At 34.6% G+C, this 26,968-nt stretch overlaps 4 protein-coding genes across 8 annotated transcripts in view; 2 read left to right on the top strand and 2 right to left on the bottom strand.

Moving 5' to 3' along the window:
- The first annotated feature begins 164 nt into the window (after positions 1–164).
- Positions 165–11,434, top strand: LOC128188265 (proline-serine-threonine phosphatase-interacting protein 2-like). Of its 4 annotated transcripts, none has more exons than XM_052859221.1 (14): positions 165–541; positions 890–990; positions 1,285–1,359; positions 1,635–1,776; positions 3,238–3,300; positions 4,302–4,406; positions 4,510–4,555; positions 6,414–6,493; positions 6,938–7,036; positions 7,170–7,266; positions 7,464–7,619; positions 8,049–8,117; positions 8,905–8,975; positions 10,566–11,434. In XM_052859221.1, the coding sequence occupies exons 1-14, from the start codon at positions 506–508 to the stop codon at positions 10,710–10,712; spliced, it is 1,287 nt and encodes a 428-aa protein (XP_052715181.1). In that variant the 5' UTR covers positions 165–505; the 3' UTR covers positions 10,713–11,434. The 4 variants fall into 4 exon arrangements, with proteins under 4 accessions (XP_052715181.1, XP_052715182.1, XP_052715183.1 ...); XM_052859223.1 differs by lacking the exon at positions 8,905–8,975 and adding an exon at positions 8,685–8,710 and having other exon boundaries at positions 168–541; positions 10,566–10,705; XM_052859222.1 differs by lacking the exon at positions 8,049–8,117 and having other exon boundaries at positions 166–541.
- A 720-nt stretch (positions 11,435–12,154) lies between these two features.
- LOC128189273 (rab5 GDP/GTP exchange factor-like) lies at positions 12,155–21,338 on the bottom strand. 2 transcript variants are annotated; one of them, XM_052860826.1, is made up of 7 exons: positions 21,236–21,338; positions 19,672–19,875; positions 16,862–16,986; positions 14,322–14,582; positions 13,854–14,078; positions 13,382–13,638; positions 12,155–13,186 (listed from the first exon to the last, which is right to left on the bottom strand). In XM_052860826.1, exons 2-7 carry the CDS (start codon positions 19,860–19,862, stop codon positions 12,722–12,724), a joined length of 1,524 nt encoding a protein of 507 aa, XP_052716786.1. In that variant the 5' UTR covers positions 19,863–19,875; positions 21,236–21,338; the 3' UTR covers positions 12,155–12,721. The 2 variants fall into 2 exon arrangements, with proteins under 2 accessions (XP_052716786.1, XP_052716787.1); XM_052860827.1 differs by lacking the exons at positions 16,862–16,986; positions 19,672–19,875; positions 21,236–21,338 and adding an exon at positions 15,934–16,352.
- Positions 21,339–21,448: 110 nt separating this feature from the next.
- On the top strand, positions 21,449–23,215 carry LOC128189275 (uncharacterized). The gene is made up of 5 exons (XM_052860830.1): positions 21,449–21,657; positions 21,749–21,854; positions 22,101–22,196; positions 22,307–22,369; positions 22,463–23,215. Exons 1-5 carry the CDS (start codon positions 21,557–21,559, stop codon positions 22,565–22,567), a joined length of 471 nt encoding a protein of 156 aa, XP_052716790.1. The 5' UTR covers positions 21,449–21,556; the 3' UTR covers positions 22,568–23,215.
- Positions 23,216–23,304: 89 nt separating this feature from the next.
- LOC128189274 (CDP-diacylglycerol--inositol 3-phosphatidyltransferase-like) overlaps positions 23,305–26,968 on the bottom strand; it is a 33,775-nt gene continuing 30,111 nt past the window's right edge. The window contains exons 3-7 of the mRNA XM_052860829.1: positions 26,373–26,507; positions 25,970–26,123; positions 25,694–25,775; positions 25,365–25,446; positions 23,305–24,698 (exon numbers count right to left, since the gene is read on the bottom strand). Of these exons, the coding sequence (XP_052716789.1) occupies positions 24,547–24,698; positions 25,365–25,446; positions 25,694–25,775; positions 25,970–26,123; positions 26,373–26,507 (605 nt within the window). The 3' untranslated portion in view covers positions 23,305–24,546. The remainder of the gene's footprint in view (positions 24,699–25,364; positions 25,447–25,693; positions 25,776–25,969; positions 26,124–26,372; positions 26,508–26,968) is intronic.

Genomic DNA, 26,968 nt, shown 5'->3' with positions numbered 1-26,968 from the left:
GCATAGGTGTAGCTGGGCAGTGTATTACTGATACGGGTGGTATTTAAATATACACGTTCTGGAATCCAGGAGCGGATCCGGAGATTTATCCCGAGTCTTTAACCAGGAAGCGGTTTCATTTCTTAGTTTAAATACGCGTCGAGCAATCTTAATTTTTTTTAAGAAGTGCTTGCATCAACAGACAACTTAATTCATTTTACTCGCGGGGGAAACACAGCGTTAATTTAATTGGAAGGAAGTTAAATTTAGTCTAATGTGAACTCTGGCCGTGGACCCTGTATCGTGGGGAAAGCACAGCCACCTAAAAGATAAAAAACTTTATCAATGAACACCGCGATCTTCAAAGGCCCTGTTTTATACTTCCTGGATTTTAGAAGTTTTACATACACTTATCTATTTTGACAGTTCTTGGTTGTTGCCTTTTTTATTGAGGTCGTGTTGTTTTTAGGGGCGTGTGTCGGATGTGCATTTCACGTGTAATTGAATTTAAGGGGAGAGTTTAAACATGACCAGAACAACCCAGTACGTCGACGCTTTTTGGGTAAGTGTTGAAACTGGTTTTCTTTTTATTCCTTTTAAAACCTGACGGTTTTCTTTAAAAGTAGACGGCGCGGTATAAAAATATCTCAATGTATGGTGAAGTCTGTGTACAGGTATGCATAGCGGAATGATAAATGGCTGGTTTCACTTTAATTTTCTTTGTTCTCTCGTCTAATTATTTCTGACGGCGACATAGAGGCGTTCAATTATTCTGAACAATATTAGACATAACATTTTATGTAATGTTTATGTACTTTTGTTTACTATATTTTATCAAAGAAATATGTACAAAGTACACGAACTTTAACACCTACATTCCGTGAGAACCCTGTTCGCCGTTGTTTTGTAGGAGCCCGATTTCACCAATACCAAGGGCTTAGATATATTGACCAAGAGAAACAAAGATATCAGAAAAGTGTCCAAAGAGCTAGAGGAGTACTACAAGGAAAGGTGAGAGTCCTCTCTCTCTGGGTCCCTGGCACAAAAACGTATAACGGGGTCAGGGATTTCCGTGTTAAACAACACGATTAGAGGAAAAGATACAATTTCTATGTTCTAATTAACTCACCTGGGTGACATAGCCGCGTTCTCGTTTAGAAATGTTGTGTTCTTTTATTAATTTGTGTTCTTTTTGACGTGGACTTTTATATTTATATTTTTTTGGGGGGGGAGGGGGGGAGCAATGTCATATGAGCATGAACATGACATTGTCCCGTTCAACTTTTTGTTGCAATAACATTGCAGGGCTAAAGCCGAGCAGGTCTATAGCAAGGCGATACAGGCCTTGGTCCGGAAACTCGAGGGAAAGGAAGAAATAGGGTAAGGCATGAAGAAGAACACGGTCTATCTTCAGTAAGGAAAACACCAATGATCACTATTCACTTACACATGCACATGCACAAAATCTCGTAGGGATAAGAATATAAGTTTGCAACATTAGAATTCAAAGTGAATTCAAAGTGAAATAAATGTATGCAACTTTTATAGAACTTGCAAGGTTGTTTGTAGTTATATTTTATAAATAAAATAAAAATTCATGGATATATAAAACATTAAATTCTATAATGGTGTTTCACCTCACATTTGTTTTTCAGAGACCTTGGTAAGGCACTAAGAGAATTGAAAATACAAACAGAGCGGATAGCAAGATCCCATGAGGAGGCGGGCAACAGTTTCCAAGTGTTGTACAATGAACTTAACAAGTTCAATGACGAACAGAAGGCCATCAAGCAGCAGGTGCTCGTTATGTAGTGTAACTGTCTAGTATGTAGTATAACTGTCCGTTTAGTGTAATCGCCCATTTAGTGTAACCGTCCATGGAGTGTAACTGCCCATGTAGTGTAAGACTAGTGTTCATGTAGTGTAACTTTCTATGTGGAATTGTTCCAAATTCTGAAGTAAAACTGTCCATTTTGAGTTGTTCCAAGTTCTGTAGTGTAACTGTCTATTCTAATGTTGAGCTATCCATGTGAAATTCTTTCTCAAGTTCTGTTGTGTAAGGGTTCATATTGAATTGTTCCTAATTCGTTGTGGAATTATCTATGTGGAATTGTTCTCAAGTCTGTTGTTTAATTATCCATGTTCAGGTTTAGTGTAACTATACATGTTTACTGGTTTCGAGTCCATCTGAACCATTTCACTGTTATATTAGCTTCTCCCATGAAGGCATATACTAGGATACTCGCTACTTCCGCAAACAGATCTCATCTCATCTTATTAGTAAGATGTTTAGCAAAATAACAAAATCTCAGTTTGTGTTTACATGTACCCACGTAGATAATTCAAAATTTACAACATGACAGGTTGGAGGAAATCAAAATGATTCCCTATGTATGTTGAAATAACAATGTCACACTGCAGAAAACACATCTTGTACAAAATGTTGCTAAATTTGTGTCAGTTTAAAAGGTTCCGAATGATACATAGTTTGTTTGCTGGTCAGGTGTCCCCATGACACAGTTTTATTTTAAAGGAAAGCAAAAGGTTCTTTGGTGTTTTATCATGGGCTAGTCATAGAGGCGCTATATTGGTATTGGTAATAAAAAAATTGCCAGGTTTTTTTTTTATTTTGAGGTATTGAGGCCACTTGAACAGCATCATGTTATTCTGTCGCGAAGATACTACTTATCATTATGAAAGTTTACAATTTTCATTATAAAAAAAAATGAATTCAACAAGGTCTATTGCTTAAAAGTACTTTAGTATAACTTTAAATATAAAGCTGTTCTTTTAACCGACGGGACAGAGTTAACTATTACCTTACTTTAGTTTTTAAAAAAAAAAATTTTAAAGGGATATTTGTTAGACCAGTTTTAACACCAATGAAATATTGAATACGCATGAAATTAAAATGTTTCAACATTCAGCACACGTCTCTCAATTTGAAGAGTCAAACTATAGGTGGAAATAAGAACTTGAGTACTACAATTACAGCCATTCATGTGGATGAACACTTGAATTCATCTGTGCAGTATACTTACATTTGTATTTATGTGCTTAAGTCTGCAGTCGGTACTTGGAGATTAGAAATGAATTTTATGATTGTACTTATCACCAAAACAAGGCAAAAACAGGGGCTGTATAAAAGGGATCATTGTCGTTAACGTTACCTCTTTGTGGGGGTGATGTGATGGTGATTATATTTCAACATTTACCTTTAGTTCTAGCGATAATATTGATCATATCTATTGTTTTCAGATCGAGGATAGGACTAAGTCTAGCCAAACTGACAAGATACAGAAATACAAAACATGCGTGTCGGTGAGTGAGCGAGGAACTTCTGCTCTCGGTTTGAATAGAATTGATTTTTCCTCTTACTTTGTAAGTTTAAAAAAAACTCAAACTAATTGAATAGAGAAACACTTAAAACTTATAAAAAGAATATAACTGAAGTTTATAGGGTAAACAAACCAGCTATATTTCCCGTTTATTTACATGAATTATGGACAATTTCATAATTCGATTTTATTCAACTTAAAAAAGGATGTTCATTTAATTGCATCAGACATTAGACACGCAGAATGTGTTGCTATCTGATTTGTGTATCAACAAAAACCGAGACGGTAGCTGGCCTATCTTGCGCAAAATAATGATTTTTTTTTTTTTTTATATCAGAACGCGGTAGTAGAATAAGATACTAGTACTTGTCAGCAATCATAAACATTGTACATATATATATATATATATATATATATATATATATATATATATATATATATATATATATATATATATATATATATATATATATATATATACACACACACACACACACACACACACACACACACACACACACACACAAATGTATATACTTACTAGTAACTGCAGACATTGCCAATGTCCTTAATGTTTTTTTAAATACACTTTTTCTATTTTTTTATTTATTTTTTTTTTCTTCATATTAGAATTCTTTTTTATCTTGAAAGCATACAAAACATAATTATTAAAACATTCATTTGGATCACACATTTTTTAAAAGTTATAAATAATGCGTGTTCTAAATTTTCTTCAACAAATGTGTTTGAAAATTGTTTGAAAATTTGTTATTTAAAATTGCAAAAATATAATAAGTTCAGTTGTTGCGATATACTTTAAATTTGCAAAGTGTTTTAATAGAGGTTATTCATCATCTCAACACAAATCATCTGTGTTACTGTTTACGTATGTATGCTTGTAATAAATATTTAACTTTTGTTTTAAAAACAAGCATTGCATCTTTAGTGCAAGGTGAATCAATTGCTGCATCGTTTTGTCTCTAGTGTAAAGAGAAATACATAAGCAAGTGTAAAGAGAAAGAAGCGGCAGAGGAAGCGTTTAACCAGGCGCGCCAGAGTGTTCAGATCACCTCAAAGGACCTCAGCAAGGTGCGTGCCGCAGATTATGACTGCATTCTGCCCTCACTAAAGCTCTATAGATGAAATGTTATTTAGATTTCCTAACGTTCTTATTTTTGTTTGCATATGACAGGCCAGTAAGGCAAAAGAGAAGGCGGACGATGCCCAACAACAAGCAGGTATCTATTATTCATTTCTTGTCGATTTAGGCATTCTCCTTCCGGCGGTCCGCCGGGGGGGGGGGGGGGTGTTTGGACTTAGTCAGTTCATAACTTAGTCTATTAATAAGTATTTCAATTTATCTTAATCATTTTGAGACCAAATGGTTAAAAGCCGACTGTCTCTATTTCTGTTAATGGTACTCCACCCCTCTCTTTTTTCCCATAAGCGGAAAACGGCTTAAATTTATCTGAATTCGATGTTTTTACCTTTTTTATCCGAATTTTTAAATTTGTTTTTTATCGTACTTTCCAGTCAAATTTTATTTAGATGAAAATGATATCAATCATTGCCTAATTATTGCTTTATGGCTGGGTATTTTATTTGAAGCGATTATCCTATGAAATTTACAGGATTTGTCAGTACTTTTAAAACTTTGATCGGGTTTAAAATGTAAGTTTGTTATATTCAATTGGAATTCATCCATTGTGATTTATGGTATAAGTACCATACTACAATATGAAGTGGGTTTTGTGAGCGTATATTGTATTAGTTTATTGATGGATCTATATAATTGCCACATGAATTTTGTTTAAGCGTCAACAGTTTCAGTCTTTGTTTGGTTTGCTCACCCGATGATTGAAGCGAGCATTGTCCTTCATCTTTAACGGTATTCTGGATGAGAATGGCGGATAATCGTTACAAAATACTCTGTAAGAGTATATAGAGGATTCAAGTCCAAAATTGTTTAAAGTTCTCTGTCATCAAATTTCATGATACAAGTGTTCGTATTTACCAAAGTACAACTGTATAATGGTAATTTGCCATACAACTTCCTGTATTTGGTAGCTCACCTGAGCTCAAAGCTCAAGTGAGCTTTTCTGACAAAATTTTGTCTGTCGTCCGTCTGTCTGTCCGTCCGTCTGCCCGTAAACTTACTTAGGAATATATAGAGAAAACCCTTTAAAAATCTTCTTCTAAAAAACCATTTGCTTAGAAAAGCTGTAACTTTAGTAAAAGCAACCTCAGATAACGTGGATTCAAATTCGTTGAAATCAAAATCTCGAGGAGTAGAATGGACACATTGGGGATCCAATTTTACAAAGGAAAACATTTTTATTACTGTTTAGTAACTGTTTTAGTTACTGCTTCTACTGTCAGATCCAAACTATTATCGTTATTGCTTCTACTGTCAGATCCAAACTATTATCCCCCCCCCTACGTGCCTGTTATTGCTTCTACTGTCAGATACAAACTATTATCGTTATTGCTTCTACTGTCAGATACAAACTATTATCGTTATTGTCTCTACCGTCAGATACAAACTATTGTCGTTATTGCTTCCACCGTCAGATACAAACTATTATCGTCATTGCCTCTACTGTCAGATACAAACTATTATCGTTATTGCCTCTACCGTCAGATACAAACTATTGTCATTATTGCTTCCACCGTCAGATACAAACTATTATCGTCATTGCCTCTACTGTCAGATACAAACTATTATCGTCATTGCCTCTACTGTCAGATACAAACTATTATCGTTATTGCCTCTACCGTCAGATACAAACTATTGTCGTTATTGCTTCCACCGTCAGATACAAACTATTATCGTCTTTGCTTCTACTGTCAGATACAAACTATTATCGGTATTGCCTCTACTGTCAGATATAAACTATTATCGTTATGGCTTCTACCGTCAGATACAAACTATTATCGGCATTGCTTCTACACTCTGATACAAACTATTATCGTTATTGCCTCTACTGTCAGATACAAAATTTTATCGTCATTGCCTCTACTGTCAGATACAAACTTTTATCGTTATTGCTCCTACTGTAAGATGCAAACTATCATCGTAATTGCTTCTACTGTCAGATGCAAACTATAAGAGCTCGGTGCAGGCCTTGGAAATTTCCAGGAAGTCCTGGGAGAAGGAGATGGAGGACGCCTGCAATGTAAGTAGTTCGCTCTATAAGTGGCTCTGTCTATATATAGGGCGGTTAAAGACGCTTGCAATAAACATTGTTATGAGTAAAGAGATTTTTTTAACTATCCGTTCAAGCCGGAAGAAAATGACGATTTTTTGTTCATAGAAAAAGAAATAAATCAGTTTGACAGATTTATTTGATAATGATTTGAAGATTATGTAATATACCAGACTGACTCATGACTTATGAAGTTTTGCCCCATAACAGGATAACTTAAGACTGTACATAGTGTGTTTATGATATTAATATTCACATAAATGTAAGACATAACATGTTTTTATTGATAAAATAAGTTTTAATGTCTCACTACCCCCTCAAACAAAATTTGGACACTAAATTTGATTACTAGACTATAGGAAATTATTAATGTTGTATATTGATGAACTACTCTTTCTTTTGATAATCTAACAGAATTTCCAGCGCCTCGAGGAGCAGAGGATTGACTTCTTCAGAGACAGTGTTTGGAAGTGTACTAATGTGGACTCTAAGGCCTGTGTAGACCACGACGAGGTGATGTCATGGTGACATAACACACGTCGCCGCTACTTTGTGTATTAATGTCATATATTAAAATGATGATATCAGATTCATGTACAATTACATGACACGTACATTGTACATTGATGTCAACATATCATTGCAGTGCGCTGAAGCTGTCCGTAATGTGTTGCAATATTGTGATATTTCCAAAGACCTACAAGAATTTATTGATAACAACAAATTATCTGGGAAACGGCCAGGTCTGTATACAGAGTTAATTCTCAAAGTAACTTCACGTGTGAAATTTGAAATTCCTGGGTGCTGCAGTTAGACTCCATCTTAAAGCTGTCAGATTGTTAATTGCGCATTCACGCCTCCGTAGAAAATGCACCCTCTGCAAACATTTGTAGACGTAGATGGGGTAATTTGTTAATATTAATGTTTATACATTATTAAGAGCAAATACTGTACGAGGACTATGACAGACGATCGAACCAAGGACCACTCTCCCGAACTCAGTCGCAGCGCCCCCCTCAACCAATCCCACCGGTGCAACATCCAAGAATCCCCCCGCCAAGACCCGCAGAGGGGCCACTTATATCATTTGATGAAGGTACAATAGGTGGTAGAGGTTGCATATAGTCTATAATCTATTTATTTATCTAAAAGGATACATGTATATCATTTCTTTGTATCGTTTAGCAAAAAGCACACGTGCTTGAGGACAAGACCCCCCCCCCTTCCTTTTCCATTCTTCTCTATATAGAAGGTCTGGTTTTTGTGTAAATATTTTTTTTAGTAGTTTTATGCAAGGAATGTATAAATCAGATTAGAAATATGTCATAAGGGATAATTCAGGGGGGGGGGGGGGGTGGAAGGAGAAAAGGCCTGGGGATCTATACTTGGGGCGAGCATTGGAAGGGGGTTCAGTCCTGTCTTTAAGCGCACATGGCAAGAAAAACAAATTAAGCATTAGTTTGGTATGCTTTTACTAACAGACTATTTACATTTGCCTTTTTTCTTCCCGTGCACGACCATGTAGCTGATGAAACTTACGCGCTGGCAAGAGCAATACCCAACGACGAGTATTCCTATGCTCGTGTGTTCCCAGGTAAAAATGGTGATGCTCCGCTAACAGTGCTTATTTTCCTGGGCTTTACGCTTATCTAAAATCGACTAACTCTTTAATGTCAGGCATATAGCATCGTTTTTGAAAGGGGGCAACATCATCCAAAAAGTCTTGACAAGCAAAAGCAAAAAAAGAAAATAAAAAAAGCAAATTCTCTAATCCCCTGAATCTTAAAAAAACCTAATCCGTCGAAGGGGGAAAAGAATTCCATTTCTTTTCATTTCTTATATGATCCCCCCAAAAGGTGGGAGAGCTCCACTATAATTCAAATTTATAAATGTAATTTAAAGAAAAATGTCTGCTGCGAGAAAAGTTGTGGGGGCAGCCCCCCTCCCACCCGCGCGAATGCTTCGTGCCTGAATGTAATGTCATATATTAGAGACGGGTCTAATTAATACATTTTAGGTCTATAATTACTGTAATAAAGAAGTACTTTGAAATTTTGAAAAAGACACGTAACACAATTTTAAGAATGACATGATAAAGACTATTTCATTGGTTTAGACATTAAAATAGAATTTTGTAAAAACCGTTTGTTGTTTTTTACAGCATCATTTAAGTAAAGCAAATTTCGGGTACGAATTCTGATTATTTCATCACTATGCTTTTTAAATGCACTTGAATACTTGTTTTTCTTTCCATATATTAACTCTCTGCATGGTTATAAACAAAAAATCAGTTGTTTTGTTCTTTCATGTTTCCTGAACTTTGTCAGTTTTTTTCTACCATCTGATGCATGCTGTCTTTTTCCGGTCACCTATCTAAATAGAACCTACGCCTTTCGGACCGGGCCTAACCATCGGATCTCAAGTTAATGTTCTCAAGTCCTACCACGCCAAGGTAATAATAATGAGTCTGTTTTCCTTGGCATCTAGAATAGTGCACAATGGATGAGTCTGGTTGTTCCAACCTTTTTTTCACATAAGAGATTTTTTTTCTTTTCAAACTATTTGCCTTCAAGAAGGAGGAAAATATAAGATGAACAGATTTTTTACAGTGAATACGATAGGGTTTTACCTCCTTAGGGCAATAAAGCTTAAGGGTCTGCACTTTCTATGAAAATGAACACAGAATATCACGGTTTGTTTTCATCAATGCGTATTGGTTTAGGTCTACCAGTAAGAACAAACTGCATCGCAAAATACCAGTAGATTGGTCCACTACTTTAATAGGCGAATTGTTTTAGAATCAACGTGAAAAAGCTAAATACCTGTTCTGTTTTCTATGAGGTGAATTTGTTTGTACATTTACTTTCTTAATTAATGCGGAAAATATTTTTTCAACTCGTAATATCTTATGTAATGAATTTTAATTGCGGAGATACATGACTTTTACTTTCTACAACGCAAAGTAGCACATTCTACAAGCTCAAGAATGCTGTCATTTGTTTTACTTTCTACCCTGGGGAATGGCTTGCGTTAATTTACTGTCTGTATCGTGTATCGGCGAGATGTTGCTTTACTTTCTACAATGCGAACAAAAAAGTTTGTTTTACTCTTTGCAAGTAAAGTTTAAGTTTTTCATTCTATATCGCGGATCAATTAAATAACTTTTTTCTTTGTTAATGCACAGTAGCTTATGTAATATTAAATTATTTTCTACAATGCGGACCAGGCAATGTTTTGTGGGTTTGGTGGGTGGAAGTCTTTTTATTTTCGTTTTCATTGGGAGTTGGGGAATTTTTGTATTTTTGGGAAGGGGGGGGGGGGGTAATTTTTGTTTGTTTTGTTTATTTATTTATTTTTGTTTCGTTTTGTTTGTTGTTTTTGGTTTGGGGTTTTTATTTTTGGATGCTTTCAACAAGATACATTTTACTCTACAACTTGGAGGTACTTATATTTAACTAATTATGACGCGAAGGAGCTTATATTCCACTCTCTTCGCTAAAATGCTAAATTAGATGATGTAGGTTTTACAGTTTGCCTCCTGCGAAAAATCTTCGTCATTTATATAGTATTCAGAGGAATAATTTAACACCAGGAAGCCACTTGTAGAAACAACTAGGAAATACAGTATTTGAGTTCAGTTACTTATTTTTAACACATTACTCTTAGATGTTTATCTCGTAATTCCACAAACTCTTTATCAATATGGAGTATTTTACGTATATGAATAGATATAACAGTTATGTTAACATTTTAAATAGATATATACTTGTATGTCCTAAAGAAGAATTAATTAACAATATTTTATTTATTTTTTTTTTTTTTTTTGGTTTTTTTTTTATTCGTACTTCAATTTTTGATAGAATTTGGGTGAAATAGATTGAGATTCGAACAACTGCGAACTCTTAAATTATTTACTGCATCTGCATGGTTTTATTTTTTTCGTGTATTTAACGAACTGCCTTTAAGATTGACAGTTTTAGAATGGGCGCCAGCTACACTGTTAGTATTACAGAACGCCTGATTAACTGTGATCCCCTTTCAGGGTCCGTCTGAGCTGACGGTTGAGACTGGGCAGAAAGTGGAGTTTATGAGGGAGATGAAGGGAGGGATGACCCAGGTCAAAGTGGGTGAGAGGTGTGGCCTGATCCCCACGGCCTGCATACGGATGGGGACCACCACCTACCTGTAATATACTTGTAGATTACCTGTACACAGATCGTACTTTTCTGGTTACTTTCTTTTCATTATTAAGTGCACATTTTTATGCATGTTGTGACATGAGAGAGAGAGAGAGAGAGAGAGAGAGAGAGAGAGAGAGAGAGAGAGAGTTAATACAAGCATGAAATGAGAGAAAGAGAATCAGTCAAATCAGTCAATTACAAGCATGAAATGAATAAATATTTTTTAATGTATATTTACGACGCCTTCCGTGTCCAAAAATTGCAATAGTTTTGCAAGGTGCTTTACAACGTATATAACATACAGAGTCAATAATCGTTTTCATTCTGTTTAATTTGTTTTCCCTGATTTATATTTTATTCGTTAGTGTATTTGTGTGCCTGGTTATTTTTATTTACGCGTGTCTTTAGCGGAAGTTCAATTATCGTTTGGGTTTCCGCTGTGTCTCAACAGTATAAATGTATTTTTAAAATTCACACTTGGTTTTATGTTCACATACTTATTATGAACCTAAGATACCGATATAAGCACAGTTTTTTCTTGTTGATATTTATGTTAAAAGAATTAGTTTTTAGAATACATTTATTGCACATCAAACGCTTGTTATTTAATATCCTTATTTGTTTGTATGTCTGTTTGTGTATAAACTGTCTGTCAGTCTTTGTTAACAGGGTAGACGGTTAGAAAACTTACATGAGATTAATTTAATTAAATAAACATACATGTATTATGTTACACAACGCCACTCTGTGTTATTTATTTATGTAACATTTTTTAATGTTACCCGTTGCCAAGTGCGTTGCTAACGCTGAGGGTAATAGTAAATATTATTAACTGCGTCTTAACCAATCAGATTTCAGTATTTAACATGAAAGTATAACAAAATAAAACATGTTCAAATCAAATCGTTGAATATTAATAACATCACTAAATTTTTGCTCATATTTAAGGCTTTACACATTTTTCCCAAAGAAATTGAAAGTTTATTTAATAAAATAAAATAGTAAATATATGAAAAATATACACATTATTTTTTGGTTCGGCAAACTGGGAGACAAACCCAAATTCTTCTCATATCAAGAATATGTACTCATGACGATATAATTGGGTCAAATCCAAACTATAATACAAAGGCTACTGAATTTTTACGTAAAAAACAAGTCTTTGATATGAACAAAAACATTTGGATGTCCTTCAATAAAAGCACTATAGAACCTTGGTAAGGATCATATGTCCTTTGATTTGGCAGTTTCAGCTAAGAGTTGCTCCCTTAACTGATGGCAAAAGCCAATTTATATATACGAAATGTGAGTATATGTACCTATTGGGAGCAAATATTAAGATTTTCACCAACAATTATAAAACACGTTAATAAGAATTTGGCCTTTTACGATCACTGGAAAGTTTGACAATTATTTCATATAAAATACTTTGAAAAAAAAGAAGACCAAAATTGTTATTATTTTTATTGAGTCCTTCTCATTATAACAAGTAAACAGATATTATTCTAATACTAAGCATACAGATCACACGCACATACACATACATACACCATTTGTTGATTTACACACATACAGTGCTTCACACAGTGCACTCTTTAAAAAAAACACAATACGTATGTAAAACTCCATTATTCTGTAACTGCGTACTGCATTTTAAAATTAAATTAAATAAAAAATAAGTAATATGTTTACAAATAACAAAATAAATACAAATGAAAACCAGTGGATTAAAGCACTATCCCTGCCACTCCCATTACTATCTAAATTTCTCTTTTACATATATTTCCGTTTCATTTTACTTGTTCAACACATATACTATCTCTTTACCATCATTACAGATTTTTGCTTTGCTAAAAAGGGGGCCTTTTTAGGTCTGCAGCACAATTTGGCTTAAATAGCTTTTAACAAATTCAAACAAATAAATAATTTCTCCTTCATTCATACAAAGTTTCATCCCTTACATTCTTGTGTTACAAAAATGCTATGAATCATGATCCAGTTAGCAGGTGTGAGAGAGTTATGTCTCCTGGCCAGAGACATCAGAGGAGGCGGGAGCTGCCTCCTCACTGGCCCCCAGTCCAACCACCGCCTGTGCCTTTGTTGGCATCAGTGGCTCTGGAAGAAGCGGCGTAGGAAGATTTGTCATGTTCTCTGTATCTGCATCAATGTCTATTTTCATTTTCCGCGGCCTCAACGCCCAGGGATTCTTCTCTAGAACAACCTGCACTTCCTGCCTGAAACTGTCTTTAAACTCGATCATGTCCTGCTGAAGCTGCAGCGTGTCGGCCATCACTTTCTCCTGTCGTTGTCGGAGCTCGGACAGAGTTCGTAGGTTCTCCCACATGATGCGCAGACCCTCACATGTATTGTCTTGTCCGGCCTGGGGAGGAATGGCCTCCCCTGACATGTAGCGATCGTACTCCTGTTGTGTCAGATTTAAAGACTCTGCATTGATTCCCTCAATGAAAGATACAGCACAGCACTGTTCAAAAGAAAAAAGCTTCATGTAAATATTGGTATATAAATTCTTTTTTGTGTTATGGGTTTTTTCAATTATATAGATCTGCTTGATGAATTTTTTTTCCTCCCTTTTTTTTGAAAGAAAACTATTACTGAAAAATTCAAATATTTTTTTCTACGCAAAAAAAAATAAAAGATATAGGATTTTTGAGCTTACCAAGTTTGTGAAGTAGTATCCTGCTTCTCCACTCATCAGCCGACTTGGATTGGCAAACCTTGTAATGTACTGAATGTTTGACTGAAGCAAAGGTGGGTTGGCCTTCAGAACAATGAAGATTAATGCTGGTAGGAAATCGTCTGCATTTGCTGGTCCAGTTTTGGAATGACGGAGGATTTCAAAAATATTCTTACAACATCGGGTGACACAGTCCAACTTGTCTGGGGGAGACTTCTTTGAGTTCATCTCGATTATTTCTGAAATATGAAATTCACAATGTAAAACTCTATATATACCGGTACATGTTTGCAGACACTTAACTAAAGGTACATGTATTTCCTTTATACATGTAAACTCTACTTAAATATTTCTTGGCAAATGTTATCATTCTTAAATCTGCTACAAGATTGTGTTCTGATGCCAACTATACACCTTGTAACATAGGCTTGTGTTGGATGTACGATGTAGCTACCTGTGATGGCACGGTCAACGAGCTGCCGTACTTCATCCTCATTGTCGTTGATGGGTGTATCCAACTGCTGAGCTGTGACCCAGTGAAGCCCACGAATACGGTCCTGGATCTGGAGGTCCTTCTGCTCATCCTCATTACTCTGACAGAATACCATGGAGTAGACTCGTACCATCACATACTTCTCTATGTAGTCTAACAGCTTCTCCGACATCTCTGGGCTCTGACCTACAAAGTGGGTGTCAAAGGTCAACATCTCATACACAATGACCCACTATAATGACTGTAACTTATTTTTTATTAATCAAGACTTATGAAGGAGGTTGGAGATTCCTTAAGTCAAGTGTCTCAGCGAATTTCCAGTGACATACTTGAATGATGTTTTAGTCTTATACTTTATAGTAGATTATTCATTATTCTATAAGCATTGGAAACCTGAAATATATATATATGTTATGGGCACACACTAACCTTTGTAAGTATTGTGTGAATTCATCCTATCAGACATGTTCTGGTAGAAGTCCTGAATCATCTCGGACAGTTCCTCCACTGAAGCGTCCGCATACTGACTCAGTTTGTCCACTATGGCTTTGGTGTGCTTGGATACATCAACAGCCACGTTTTTGCGAAGAGACTTCAGGTAGTCGGCAAACTCTGTTCCAAGCTGCTGGGTTTCCAAGCTGACACGTTTGATTTCTTTACGAGGGGGTGTGTTTTCCTGAATGGGGGAATCTGGAATTCATAGAAAAGCTTTTAGTCTTGCAGTTTGCTATGGAAAATATTGAAAAACTTTCATAAACCAATTATTCTACAGTATATATATAACTTTCGAAAAAATTGAATGGGAAAGTATTTAGTGATAAGTTTAAAATTCAACTTTTCCAAAAGGAACCAGTTATACTTGTATCAGTTTGTATTTTCCTGGACCCTTCAATTACATATTTGATTATTTATACATCAGTACCAGTAATTGCAGTTACTTAGTCACCACCTCTACAGCTGAAGCATATAAATCCTTAAATTAATTGGTTCTCAAAAGACTTACAAGATCATAAAAAGAATGCATAATAAATTCATTTCATAAAGAAAATTTGGAAAGAAAAAGGATTGATTATAACAATAGTTTTTCTTTTTAATTATTCTTTGCCCCTGGCAATGCAATGCACAATCCTGTTTGATTGTGTCACACAGATTAAGGATGCCCTAACACATGCCATTGATCTTTGGACAGTGTGGAGAGGGGGATTATCTGATTACAGGTTTTATTTTTTAAATCAGTTTGATCTGGTTTAGACCTAACAAGTGCAGTCAACATCTGTAAAATTTGGTGCATATGGCACTCTTAACTTGTAACAGGTCAATTAATACCATTCTATAGTCATTGTCAAGTTTTACTCAAAGGGTTAAATCACAAAAATGTTTATCTATCAACCAGCTTTGTGTTTATTTAAAAAAAAATTACCTGACAAAAATCGGAACCAATAAGTACTGTATGTACTTAGTACATGAAATATGTGTTTAAAGGTCAGTACCAGTACATATGGACTGTGACATAGATAAGTCACTTAGGAATGCAGGTAACCCACTGATCACTCAGATAAACAATACACAGACACATTAACCCAGTTCTCTCCCTTCATTAAGTGTTGTATAATTCTGGCCTTAGGTGTTCAAGCCTTGCAGAGTAATGACAATGCCAGGAAAAAAAAGATTGCATCACCCAACATTGCAATTTCATGTACCAAAACTGTATAAAAGGAAGTCGTAAACTTATATAATGTGGAAAAGCCCATTAAAACAATGGAAGTCTATAAACACAAATTTAATTTAAGTAATGTTGTAATTTTGGGATTTGCAATAATAATTAAGACATATTAAGACACATGTAAAATTCTAAAAAAAAAAAAAAAAAACCAAAAAAAACATCCTTCTCCAGATTACCGAAATAAGTACTTTTAATATGAGAAACATTTTAAATAACTGTAGTTTAAAAGAAGTTTATTAATATTTTCCTTCTAAAAATATGAATCAAGTAAATATCTGATCCATTGATAATTTATTTTGAAACCAGCATTTAACTTACCCCTGTAGCAAACTTTCCCATTCACTGTTTTCACATCAATAACCACAAATTCATCATCAAAATCATCATGTATTCTCATCACAAAGTTCTCTTTCAATTTCACATTGAGTTGTGTAAATACATTTTCCAAAGTCATGGCTACACATTGGCACTGGTAAAATATCTAACACAACTGGCCCAAATATCCACTATCAATTCATCAATAATGTCCAATCAATAATGACCTCTCTCAAAACAGACTAGACACATGCCACTCTCAATTTTGTAACAAAGGGAATAATTATTTTCAAATTTCCTGTAAAATAGTGTAATTATCACTAATACAAGTAGGCAGCCAACCACTGAGTACTGTCATGATGCAATCACTGCTGGCTTGGACAGGTGACACAAAGCTCTGGGCATGTGCTGGGTCATGTGACTTTGTTTGTAAACACCGAGGCTGTTACTAAACATATAATTTTGACAGAACAAAGGAAGACAACTCTTGAATGCAATCTGTCACCACTTCACAGGTGAATGACTATCTATCAAATTAAGTGAATTATGCCTGCATGATATCAAAGTTTTAGTATCTGAGGGGCCCTGCTATATGTATATTTTTACTAATGTGAAGTTTAATTTGAATATTGATTATAAAAATAAGGACTAACATTTATCTATTATTGGTAACTTACTTCACTGATGAAAATTCATTGATAAAGACTTTTTTAACCAGATTTTATTATTGATCTAACCAATTAACCAACCTTGAAACATTAAAAGTGAGTGATCTCACAAAACAATCTAAAATTAATCAAAGTGATATATCCAGTGCTTTTGTACTTTTTTTGCTAGATGGAAGAAAATGGAGTTCTGGTTTTCTCAACTATCAAAAACAAAATCCATAATCATTTTAACTTTGAAATTTAATTCCTTTTCCCATACTGACCTTTTGTTGGAGTTTTCCTGAATATGGATTTGACAGTGTGAGATCTTTTGTTGAACTGCAGCGATTTCTTCTCGGTGAACTTGGAGAAGAGGGGGGTACTGGCCTCTTCTGTCTCCCCCATCGGCCTGTCAACAACAAAGTTACCATCAAAACTACTCAGCATCAGGTCATTACTTCAGAAAGGACACACAGTTATAGTTATGAACTTTGCAACGATTTCTCAAATTTGTTTAAATATCTGTAATTCATTTTAGTTCTTTACAAATCTGTGATCAAATGTTGTATAATTTGTAAAGAAGAGTATTCAGATTCTATACAGCATAAAGCTTGCAACTTTATATACACTCTAAATGGTCTTACCTATAACAAATAAGATACTTCAATATACTCTCTTTTTAATTACATACTTGCCAACCTCCAACATGTGAAAATCTGGTCATGACCAGATTTTGAAAGTAAAAAATCTGGTCATAGCGCGTAACGACATTCACGACATATTTACCATGCATTTCATAGGTATATACAATAGAAATATGTGTTAAAACTTATGTGTAATACTTTATTGCAGAGAAGCATTTTAACTAACAGTTGCTGATTTTGAATTTTGTAAAGTGACCTGACACAGAAAATGGTAGGTTGTGTTCAGCTAAAAAAAAATGCAAAAAGATTTTCTGCTACATTAACCTTGCTTTTGAACTCTGTAAATGATGGCTTGAAAGTTGTAAGTGACTTGGAACACTTTTGTGTATTAAAAAGCATTCTATACATGACTTATGGTTTTTGAATGTTTAGGCAGATCATTTTGGGCACAAAATCCAATATTCAAATGTGCGTTACATAGAACACAAAATCCTCGTTTTGTACTCGATTACTTTGTTTTACCTATGGGAATTCATTTTCCCAGATATGTTGATAGGTACAAAAATATCGTTTTCTTTTTGTTGGTTTTGATTCCGCTGGCCCTGATGAAGACCTTTTCTTATTGGAAGCCATCACGCTTAATGATTTAAACCTTCGCTTAGTCAAAACAACTCACGATAATAATTACACTTAATGTGTCTGTTAATTATAGCCATCGGCATTGTTTACGCGTTACGTAAATCCAAGCTCAGCTTGGGTTCATAACTGGAAGTCAAACGCGCAACATAATTTACGAACCAAATCCGGAAATCGGGAGATTTTCAAAATCGGGTGAAAAGCATGACCCGCCGGGTCATAAAAAATAATCGGGTGAAGGGTTGAAAAATCGGGTGTGACCCGACGAAATCGGGTCAGTTGGCAAGTATGTAATTATGATGATAAACTATACTCAATTGAAACTATAATAAACAATAGTCTACTGTATTTTAAAAATACCTCCATACTCTATTCTCTCTTATTGCTCCCCCTAAACAGAACGTGTCAGCATGAGTTAATACATTTGACGATGTGCTCGTGCAATCAATACTAAGTTGCAAACTTGAATTTCGGGACAAGTGAAATATCAATCCCCTCCACAGTACAAAGACCTCTGATTAATCTCACTTACTCCTCCATTACTCATCCTACTGACACTGTAATACTAGACATGGTACTTCAGGGGGGTCAATTTCTTAGGAGTTTATTGTATGTTCTTCAATGACTAATCTATAACATCCAATTGCCAAGCTTACAGACATGGAAGTGTAACTTAACACCACCTGATGATGACAGCAGTATACTTTTTTCAACAACCTTTCTCCATGCAGCAGCAGTATACTTTTTTCAACAACCTTTCTCCATGCAGCAGATTTGATTTTTCTCAGAGGTAGTGGGATTCTTTTAATCATGAATAAAATTCTTAAGTTTTAAATGGGGCCTTGATTTTTACCCTTTTAAGCAAATGTTATTTACTTATTCATAGGATTCAATAGCTAGAGTAAATCTATTACTGGTGATAATAAACTTGTGCAATGGTGCTTAAAATCAAACTGGTTATGTTATTCAATAGTTTATCAATTGTGTATCTGTTCAAATGAAACTAACTTTTTTTTTAAAAGCTTGCTCATAATCTTAACAATTCCTATCCAAAAAGAAGTTATATAAACTTACTTAGTAAGGTGTTTATCTACAAGTTAAAATAAGTTTATAGGTAACAATGACTGAATTTTATAACTCCCAAAGAATAACATCAATAAGAATGTTGGAGAAGAGCAAGAAACAATTTCATCGGCAAACCCCAAAAATATGCAAGTATATTCAAGATATTGATATCATAAAGACTATAATTATATATATTTAATGGATCTCCTCATCCCTCTCCCTAGATGTGAGCTGTGCTTTCCCTATAAAGTACTGCGTGTCACTTCCCTGAGTCACCCTTTGGACCAGCTGTCTCCCTGCATCCCTCTACATAACATGTCTTATATTGATTTGACACCTTTATTCTAAACCTTGTCCTACCTGACTCACAACATCCATGTCTAATTATAGATGCTGACTTCTAAAGCCTAACAACAACGATTTCACGACTTCGTATCAATCATGATTTATTTAAAAAGAGTCCCCTCCAGTCTTCTTTTTACAGTTTTCTTTTTGAAAATTTTACCTTAAATCTTGACTGAGTCTTTGTATCTAAATGCACATAATTTTAGAAACTCTGGAAGCATTATTGTGGTGGAGTGAATGAACATTACATTCCTCCAAATCATGTAGAGTCTCCAATAGAGTGCGTAAAAAAAATTCAAGAGGTATTTATAAAGTAAAATGCGATGCGAGGATATCTTGGGACAGAGTATACACTAAAGCCATTTTCTCACCTGCATGCATGTACACCTTTGCTGTTTTCTCACCTGTGCTGTTGTTCATCATGCTGAGCCTGGGCCTGCTTAGCCGCTTGGTAAACCTCTCTGTAACACTTGGAACAAAACCCCTGCCATGCTGGGTTACCATAGAAACCACAGCCATTTTTACACAAAAGGTCCGACTCATCAACATGAAAGTGATGGCTGCCCTTCTTGGCAGATTTCTTGTTTGTACTCATTCTGGGAGTTGCTCTGTAAAACAGAATTATGTCATAGAAAGCCAAATTAGCAACTTCTCAATGATTACTGCCCATATATCTTTTTTTATAAAATATTTTAAATCATTACATCACTGACCTGCCATGCATCATTCATTTGATAATTTGGTTTTCAATTATCATGTCTTTATAGTTGTTACATATCAATATCAGACTAATTTGTCATTTTTTTATTCGTTAAAAACTGACATGGGTAGGTCTAAACATACAGAGACAATTGTATGATAGATGAGTTGTGCTAAGGCAATCCTAAAATGAAACTTGTTTTGTGCAAAAGTGTCAATTTTTATGAAATAAATTATTTAATTTCATTTGAATTCATATGTTGTATATACTGGTAGTTAATATATACTGCATACTGGGAAATATTCGCCCCTGTTTATTTCCCCCCTTTCGTCCTCGTTTTCAGCAGATAAATTTAAGACTTTTCGTGTATAATTTCATTTGAATTTATATGTTGTATATATACTGGTAGTTAATATATACTGCATACTGGGAAATATTCGCCCCTGTTTTATTTTCCCCACTCTCGTCCTCATTTTCAGCAGACAAATTTAAGACTTTTCATGTATAATTTTTTGTGTTGATATTCAAATGACCTAAAAATGCACTGGCGAGAAATGGTACTTGGCGAGAACTTGTCGAATGCCAGTACTAAGAGTACACAGAAAATGAAGAACTAAAGGGTAGATTTTACTTCAGAAATTTCACTAACCTTTAAAAAATATTCTTAAGGTACCTCAGGGGACATTTGGTACTGATAATCAACATAAAATGGGTTGCTTGGCGTGAAATTGCCTGCATTCTGTATTTCTGTACATGTGCTCTTAGCGCTTCAGATTGTCCTTTATTTCAAACTTGCATAACATTATTACAGTGCCAAAAAGGCACTGGAAAAATATTAGAGACCATTACTTAAATCGATGGCTTCTTAAAATCCAGCAAGATAAAATATAGCAGTTAAAATCTAATTCACACTGAAAGTAAAAACACCATTTGATTCTGGATTGAAAATCAATTATTGAAGCCATATCCTGTGCATGTCACTGACACTTACGTAATAGGCTATGTATTGCAGATAAAGAAAACATGGAACCCGTTACAAGGGACGTGTATACTACAATAAAGGTCTCTGATATCAGCAACAATTTATGTTACATGTCAATAAGCAAACTAACTCTTCACCTAATCGCGTAGAGTCCATGTAAATGTACGAAAGTATCTGTCAGCCTGATTGTCTGTCAGCTCACAACTGTGAAAGGGCGACACCAGTAATTGTTTTTCATAAAAATCATGGACCATATCATCTTAAATAAATACTTTTATCTACTTACACTTAGACAGGCAAAAAATCATATTAATCAATTGTGGTCATATGATGTTCAGTCCTCCTGGTTTCTTCTTACTCCATTGTGAACTAAATAGTTTCGAATTTGAACCCGTGCAATTATTTTCAAAACCATGAATATAAGAAATTGTACCTTCAAATAATCTTGTAATATTTATTTTATGAAATATATAATCAAGAGGTCAATAAGCACGCCAGATATATCAAATTCAAATTTATACGAAACTAACAAAGCAGAATGTAAACAAAACGGGGGCGTGTCTTGTAAACAAACGCACGTTATCTCGTAAAGGCCAAAACAGTCAAAATGGTTTCGTTGTCTTCTTTGTTGCAGTCACCTGTACAAGCAATTCTCCGACCTGCAATGTGGCTCCCTTTCATAAAAAATCTTCACAGCTACAAAGAAGTGTAGGTTTCATATATAAAACACACGATTCATATATAGTTTTCATACCTAGTCGATCAATTTGTAATGCTGTATTGAAATCTCCAATTTTAGGTGGGTGCATGAGAAAGAGAATGCAGAAATCTTGAAAACCATAATAAACTCTCTAGAATTATTACAGAATGAAGACAAAAAAGGCACTGTCTATGATATTCATAAGGTTTGTTTGAAAATCATCTGCTAACCAAACAACTTGTGTTTTCTATTAGCAAGTCAAGGTGTGAGGTATATTCACTTTAGAGAAGTGGACCCGATAAAAACACACATTATATAAAATAACAACCCATCACAAATTGCACAAAAGGTTTTGTCAATTTTTCACTTTGTCAAATAACACTAAGTTTTTCATTATTAAGATTTGATGTCTAGGGTGTAACACGACAGTTTATCAGAATTTACATTACAGGTAAGCCAAGACTCAACTTTCCTGAGGATTTTTGTCTTCACCTGGGCTGAGTGGTTAGATGTGATGGAATTCACAGTCCACAAGGACACAGTTGAAGTAAGACAATGGACTTCATTAAACAAAAAAATATTAAAATATTGTACACATGAACTACCAGATAGAGGTCTTCATTTTATTCTGGCCTATTTTTTGTTTGCATTTTACAGGCATGCTCCTTTTCATCTGGCCTGTTTCCACTTTTTATCCCTTTCACTAGTATTGTTAATTGTGTAAGTACAATTTGAACTTTTAAGTTTATCAATACTGTGACAATAATTCAATTACAATTAATCCCTTTAATATTCATTTTACAATTTTGTCAGGTTTTGTTTTGGGTACCCTTCCTGGATAACGGACTGAACAAAAACAGGATTGCCTCTTTAAGGACACTACTAAAGACATATATAAAGGAGTTCAAAGCATCCTGATGTTTTCTTTTTAACTAATTGCATGAAATAAACTTGGGCATTAATTTGATAAAACCATTTTACTTTTTGTAATGTTGTCTTTTAAAAACTATAGAATTTAACAACTAGGTAACAGTCAATATATTGAATACAGCTTTGTATCTGACATACACATATTCGCCTCACTGGTTTGTTAGCTGAATTTATTCATTAATGTGCCTCAATGTTCAAAGATTTGTAACAGGTTGGGAGAAAAAATGAAGGACCAGACCAGGATTTGAACCCTGGCCCCCTGAATCTCTAGTCCATCTGGCACTGTACTTAAGCTGGTCTGACCATTACATTCCTCCTCCCTTAAATGATCTTCACCATTAAAGATCACCATCTCCAGGCCCTTCTCCCTGGCAGGAGTAAACCTGTCAGTTCAAAGGGTTGGTCACGGCATCAAATGCAATTGGTTTGGAGAATTTGAAATAAAGACGGACTAGTCAGGGATATGAACCCTGCCCCCCCCCTTAATCTCTAGTAATGTGCTCTCTCTGGTGTCTGGCACTGGTATTAGAACCAATCTGACCATCACAGATGAAAGTTTCTGGATTAGTACAAGGATAACACCCAATCTGATAAGAGAGAATATACAAAAACTTGTACAAATGATTAACTGCTGGTAATAAAGTGTTTATGCATTCAGGGAGACGACAAGAACAGTACTTTATGTAGGTTCCACTCTCAGTCCTAGATTTATAAAACAAACTCTGTAAATTTACAACTGTATTGCACAATGCACCTACAAAATACAACACATTAACTACTCGAATCTGTAACATCATTCAGAATATAGCAAAAGCCATGACTTTAACAAAAACTACATAGCATATTAGCATACATGTGTTAAGTACTATTTTTCTTTGAAAGTGAACAAAGTTATTGGCTGGAATTCCAGCAAAAATCCCCCATTAAATGCTTTCCACCAAAAAATTGATTTAAATGTTTATATTTTCTTTATCCTCATTTGGAATGGTTTGAGCAGTTTGTCCCCTTTTTGTGAAATGCTCCAATATATTTTATTTCATGTATCTGAACACCACACTGTAATACTTTCAAAGTAAAACAATTATATTTTTCTGAGTTTTTCTATCAACCTTTACTGTTTGCAGTATTACTGTACACAGGGAAATATTCGCCCCATTTTATTTTCACCCCTTTTGGCCTGGTTGTTAGCAGGCGAAACTAAAGTCTGAGCAAATTCAAAACAATTTATAGTAACTGATTTATTAGAAAGAGTACCTGGTATCTATATTTAACTGTGTATGAACAAATTCAAGCCAGGGCAAAACTGTCTGAGAGGGTAGAAGGGGGAAAACATGGAGCAAAACAACCCTGTATACATTAGTCATTTGGGCCCACAGACACATCCTGTATACCAAGATAAAGCTAAACATAAAAACAAACAGTGTTATTTGGTACTTTAAAGGTACACTAGAGGAAGACTGCTTTTTATCAAATAGTGTACAGGAAAAAAAAAATTGTTCATTGCATCTTACTTTAATTTGATCTTAATTTTTTTACACACCATAATAATCTGTGTATACATAGACACTGTATCTGCAATTTTTATCAGTTTATTGAGAATTTCTAGCATACATTAAATGTAAAATAATCAACATCATTCAAATCAGTGTCTGCCTGTTTGTTTATCAAAGTCTATTATATATCAATAAATAATTTTAATGATGACAGAATCCAAATCAAGTATGAAATACTCTAATATGTATATGACAGGATTTCACAAATTCAAAATAAAATCTTTCTCACCTAAAATACTTAAATAGTATCAACATTTAAAAAAATATAAGATATAAAAAGACAAAACAACAAACAAGTAAAATACAGGACAGTATTACTGTCTGTAATCTCTAGGATTGCTTCAAGCTGTTCAATGCTGCAGAGTTTTCTCCTTACGATCACTTTCTCTCCAATCAATGGCCGATTAATCTCTTTTACTTGGCCTTCCTAGCCTCTCTGTCACTCTGATCAATGACAGCGATGTTATTGCAGGCAGCGATGAGCTGGAGGACACTGATTCCTGCCTTGATGAAGGATAATGGAGCACTGACATAGAGAATAGCCTGGAAAATCCCAACTCCTAGAACTGAAAAATAACACAGTTTCAGAGCAATCAATGGTTTAGTATATCTTTCACACAAAGTAGAAAAGAATACAAATACTTAAAACCTTGTGATGTTTTATGTAATAGATTGAACTTTACAAGGTTTCTCTTTTTTTTTTATCAGAATTAAACTTCTCTTCATTTTGGCTCTGATGATGATGTTTCTGGTCAAATCAGTAAACAAAACAAATGTACTGATGCATTTGCACAAAGATTTGGTGGGGTCTTAATGTTTACAAGTTCAAATTCAGACCCTGTTGATTACTGCTTGCTTTCCATGCATGGGAAATCTTCTTCAATATCAACCTTAGTGTGTTGGTTTCCAGTTTTTGTTTTGTATAGTTATACCCGTGTTCACTGAATCCATGTTTTACTATTGCTCTTGACTTATCCAATATACTTTATTTAAACCATATACATATTAGACCTTTCCATGCTGCTTAATTTCCACAAATCAATGTATGATTAAATCAATTTTAAATTTCATCTACAAGCTTGACTCCATATGTGCTAATCTATGATTACTTAAAAAAAATGTTGACTTTGTTAATTATGTAAGTTTACATATTCAGATGTTTTTGGGTTGTGTCTGTAGTATTTCATGTGTGTGTGTGTGGGGGGGGGGGGGGGGGGGTAACAAATACTCACATGTGGGCCCTGGAGTGAAGTATGTCAGGTACAGCATACAGAAGAACAGCTCATTGGCAGAACACATAATGAAGAGGATTATCTGAAATCACATTGAAATCACATGTAAACTCGGTCAGCATGCAAGGATATAAGATCTTATCTTATTAACTACATGTATTATGAGATCCACAAATAGCAAAGATTGTAACTTGCAGATGATATCATTTGTTTTGAAAAGTTTGATTTTAGAATACATGTAACCCTTTAAAAGTTTACAAGGTTGTCTCATCAAGTCTTGAGTTACTGAAGCTGTGGTCTTTAGATGGGTCAGTTATCCTCTCACTTACTCTATTGTGATAATAATGTCTAAGAACTGGATTGGCAGACAGGTCCAGTTTTTTGTGACTTTCTCCACCCTTCATCAGAGAGCTGTAAAAGTGGGAATGTATATAAATAATTGTATATGTAATTTAAAATATGAATTTAGTTCTAAATATTCCTCTTAATGTTATTACTGGCATATGTACTTCCAGAAATAATGGTAGATATATTAGGAATGATTCCTGATACATTGTATCATAATGTACATATTTCAACTGCGTAAAATTCAATGTCATTCCTACCTTTGAACATGGAACCAGTGACTGGTGATGTCCAATGCCATACTGAACTGGAAGAACAACATGTACTTTGGGTAGAAGTGACATAGGGCGGCCATCAAACACATGGTGGCACAGCGGTCAATCAGCATATCCAACATGCCACCCAGTTTGCTGCCTGTCCAAAATATATGTTTCGCCATCAACATTATGAAAACTCTAATCATATAAACTCTTAAAAAAAGATTTTGATCATAAACATTTCAAATCTCTGAATCTCTGCCATAGTTTTCATGATAGATCTTTACCATTAAGCTGGTCAAAATTCATTTAAAAGTGATGCCAACAGGAAATACCGGTACATGATATAATTCAAAAATTCAAATTACGGATACAGGTAAAAATACAATGCAAACTGAATTCTTACTTTGGTCCAACATCCTGGCAAGATGTCCATCAATGGCATCTAGAAACCCACTCAGTAAGTACCAGAACGAGGCACTCCAAGGGTCTGTGGGCAGGTAGTAGAAGGAAACGAAAGCAGTGATCACTCGCAGATAATCTACAATAAACAGGCAACTCTAAATGTCGTATAAAATGTTAATATCAATGGAGGCTGATGCATCATATTTATATTCATATACATGTATTATCTTTTAAGACTAAAGTTTCCATTATATTTTAGAGTTATAAGTACCGTAGCTTCTCTAAATAAAATCATCAAATGTAAATGAACAATGCACATGCCATTGTTTGGAAAATTTTAAGACAAAAATGACTTTGAAGGTACTTGTATTACATGTATTGACAAGTATATATATCATACTTTCAGTAAGTTGAAGCAGGGTCATATATACCAGGTACTATGTATATACTGGTATATCCCTGGTTGAAGGGTCAACAGTTTTGGACAGAAATGTCAAAAAGTTTTTTCTACATACCGTATGTATACAGAGGTATATATATAAACTTAAACAGTAAAATTTGGTGATAGCGAAGTCCTAGGGACCAATGGAATTACTT

This window comes from Crassostrea angulata, chromosome 6 (assembly GCF_025612915.1).
Source record: "Crassostrea angulata isolate pt1a10 chromosome 6, ASM2561291v2, whole genome shotgun sequence".
Classification (NCBI taxonomy): Eukaryota; Metazoa; Mollusca; class Bivalvia; order Ostreida; family Ostreidae; genus Magallana; species Magallana angulata.
This window is presented reverse-complemented; position numbering and strand designations above follow the sequence as displayed.

Bases quoted from the DNA above. Each gene is read 5' to 3' on its own strand.
- LOC128188265 (XM_052859221.1), top strand. From the start codon at position 506: ATGACCAGAACAACCCAGTACGTCGACGCTTTTTGG. The intron at 1,777-3,237 runs GTGCTCGTTATG...TATTGTTTTCAG, and splicing joins AGAAGGCCATCAAGCAGCAG to ATCGAGGATAGGACTAAGTC. The intron at 7,620-8,048 runs GTACAATAGGTG...ACGACCATGTAG, and splicing joins ACTTATATCATTTGATGAAG to CTGATGAAACTTACGCGCTG.
- LOC128189273 (XM_052860826.1), bottom strand. From the start codon at position 19,862: ATGAGTACAAACAAGAAATCTGCCAAGAAGGGCAGCCATCACTTTCAT. The intron at 14,583-16,861 runs GTCAGTATGGGA...TATGAATTCCAG, and splicing joins CAGGAAAACTCCAACAAAAG to ATTCCCCCATTCAGGAAAAC. The intron at 13,639-13,853 runs GTAGCTACATCG...TTCATATTTCAG, and splicing joins CGTTGACCGTGCCATCACAG to AAATAATCGAGATGAACTCA.
- LOC128189275 (XM_052860830.1), top strand. From the start codon at position 21,557: ATGGTTTCGTTGTCTTCTTTGTTGCAGTCACCTGTACAAGCAATTCTC. The intron at 21,658-21,748 runs GTAGGTTTCATA...CTCCAATTTTAG, and splicing joins CTTCACAGCTACAAAGAAGT to GTGGGTGCATGAGAAAGAGA. The intron at 22,370-22,462 runs GTAAGTACAATT...CAATTTTGTCAG, and splicing joins TCACTAGTATTGTTAATTGT to GTTTTGTTTTGGGTACCCTT.